Source organism: Belonocnema kinseyi, chromosome 10 (assembly GCF_010883055.1).
Source record: "Belonocnema kinseyi isolate 2016_QV_RU_SX_M_011 chromosome 10, B_treatae_v1, whole genome shotgun sequence".
Classification (NCBI taxonomy): Eukaryota; Metazoa; Arthropoda; class Insecta; order Hymenoptera; family Cynipidae; genus Belonocnema; species Belonocnema kinseyi.
The window spans coordinates 10,652,130-10,654,629 of record NC_046666.1 but is presented as its reverse complement, the minus strand read 5'-3'; the positions used below and the strand labels follow the sequence as shown (position 1 = coordinate 10,654,629).

The 2,500-nt window shown below is 30.4% G+C and overlaps 1 protein-coding gene across 1 annotated transcript in view; it reads right to left on the bottom strand.

Annotated features, from left to right (window-relative positions):
• LOC117181019 overlaps positions 1-2,500 on the bottom strand; it is an 83,324-nt gene that overhangs the window by 7,857 nt on the left and 72,967 nt on the right. Inside the window, exons 18-19 of the mRNA XM_033373588.1 lie at positions 785-819; positions 495-696 (exon numbers count right to left, since the gene is read on the bottom strand). Of these exons, the coding sequence (XP_033229479.1) occupies positions 495-696; positions 785-819 (237 nt within the window). The remainder of the gene's footprint in view (positions 1-494; positions 697-784; positions 820-2,500) is intronic.

Genomic DNA, 2,500 nt, shown 5'->3' with positions numbered 1-2,500 from the left:
AATCCGCGAAGTTGAATCCAGTAGGAACCCGGCTTCTGATTTGCGGTCAGGACAAAGTCTACTCGTTCACCTAATACGACGTGCAAATTTAAAAAAAGTGTTGAAAAAAATTAAAAAATAAAATTTTTTTTTTTAAATTAAAAAAAATTCTCGAATTTCAAAATTTCTAACGGTAGTGTACATATACTGGAACTTGGATTTAATCAATCCGGATTATCTTCGTTCCGACAATCGATGCTCGGTCAGGCGTGGAAACGACACAATGGCCACATCTTCCGCGTGTTAGTTGCATCAGGTTGCGTCATGCGCCCAAACCCAACAGAAATGATTCATGCGGTCCTAAATGTTTACGTTTTAATGGTCTGGATTTATTTTTAAGGCCACTATAAGTCATGCCCTAAACCGTTATTAAATCCAAGCTCTAGTGTATAATATTCACATAAAAAGTTTGCACTATAGCTATTAGGAAAAAAATAGTTTTTTTCGTAACTGACCAGCGCTTGTATGTAGAGAAGTGACTGATGATGGATGCACTGGATCGGCATCTTGTGCAATAACAGACATATTATGATTCTGGATAGTCAACATTGTCGGGCATACGGTAGTGAAAGCATTAATGAAACGAAACCTGTATCTTTTTCCAGGTTTTACGTAAAAAGTTTCTAGTTGTGTGTGGATAATATTCGAAGGTGAATCCTAAAATCATAAAAAATACTGTAGCGAAATATTATATTTGGATAGAAGTTCATCTTAAAAGGGCTTATGTTGCTTTTGGTACTCTAACCTCAAAGTTCGGACATATAATTGTATTGCGGGACACTAGAAGGTCGCCAACGGACAAAAGAATGGAAATACAATGAGAAAATATATTCTACACTTGAGAAATATTACCATAGAGGGCCTTCCGCTCTTCGTGCCTCTTTTTTAAATTGGCCAGCCACTGACGAGTGCGTGACTGCACAGCAACAACAGGGACCGTGTTGGGAGGTGAAAAGTTCAAATAAGTGCGTGCCCCGGGGGGGGGGGCGAAAGTTCAAATTAGTGAAAGTTTAAATAGGTGAAAGTTCAAATCGGTGAAAGTTTGAATAGGTGAAAGTTCAAATAGGTGAAAGTTCAAATAGGTGAACGTTCAAATACGTGTAAGTTCACTGCATTACGTATTTCAATTGGAAAAGGTTCACACGGCCCTGAATGTTTAATTTTGGATTCCCTGAATTTGCGATCAAGTCCCATGCAAGTTATACCCGAAGCTGTTCTTAAATACAGGTTTCAGTGTCTTATATTTTTGGTTTAGAATTCATCTTTTTTGGTTAAAAATTTTATTACTTACCTGAAAATTAAATAATTTTTATGAAAATACAACAATGTTGTTAAAAAGCCATCGTTTTTTGTTCTCCTTTTTTAAATCAAACATATTTTTTGGCTGTGCATTTCTCGCTTTAGGTAAAAATTTCATATTTTGTGGCTATTAACACAATTGTTTAATTGTAAATTTTATCGTTTGGATACAAAATTCAACAATTTTATTAAATCTTCATCCTTTTTGGTCAAAAATTCAACTATTTTGGTAGAAAATTCAACAATAGGTTGGAAATACAATAATAGGTTGACAATTCAACAGTTTTGCAGAAAATTCCACAATTCGGTTTTCTTTTTGATTGTTAAACATTTATTTTTTTGTCACTAGATTGTTGAAAATGAATTTTTTGTTGTTGAAAACTAATCCTTTTGGAATCAAGAGAAGGTATTTAGATATACAATTTCGCTAAGAATAACTGCTTGATAGGACGGATTAAAAATTAAAATATATATATTTTTTGTAATTCTCAACTGTTACATTTTTGTTAAGAATTTATTTTTGGTTTTAAAAAATTTAAAAACCTGTTTAACAGTTGAAACACTTTGTTAAAAATTAATGTTTTTGATGGAACTATTTTCTTGAAAATTGGTTTCTTTTGTCTTGCAAATTAATTTTCTTAACTGAACATTTAAATATTACAGTTTTCGTAGAAAATTGAACCTTTTGGTAAAAAATTCGTCTTTTTGGTTTAAAAATTTATCTATTTGGTCGTATAGGAGTTTGACGAAAATTAATAGGTTTTGTTTAAGAAATTGTTAAAAATTCATGTATTTTGTAGAAAACTAATCTTCGTGGTAGAATTTTTTTTTGTAGAAAATTAATCTTATCAGCTGAAAATTCATCATTTTAGTTAAAAATTGCACTTTTTAATTAATATTTTGGTTACAAAAATTTGTTTTGAGTTTTGAAAAGATTCATGATTTTCGTCATTCTCGATTACAAATTATTATTTTTTTTACTTTAAATTTATTTTGGTTGAAAACATAAAACAGACATTATTTTCAGTTTAAAATTCGTCTTTATTGGTAGAAAATTAAGCATTTTGGTTAAAGATTCATCATTTTAGTAAACTTTTTTTTCGTTGAAAATTGATCTATTTTTTCTCAAAAATTATCTTTTTTATTTGATAAATAATCTATT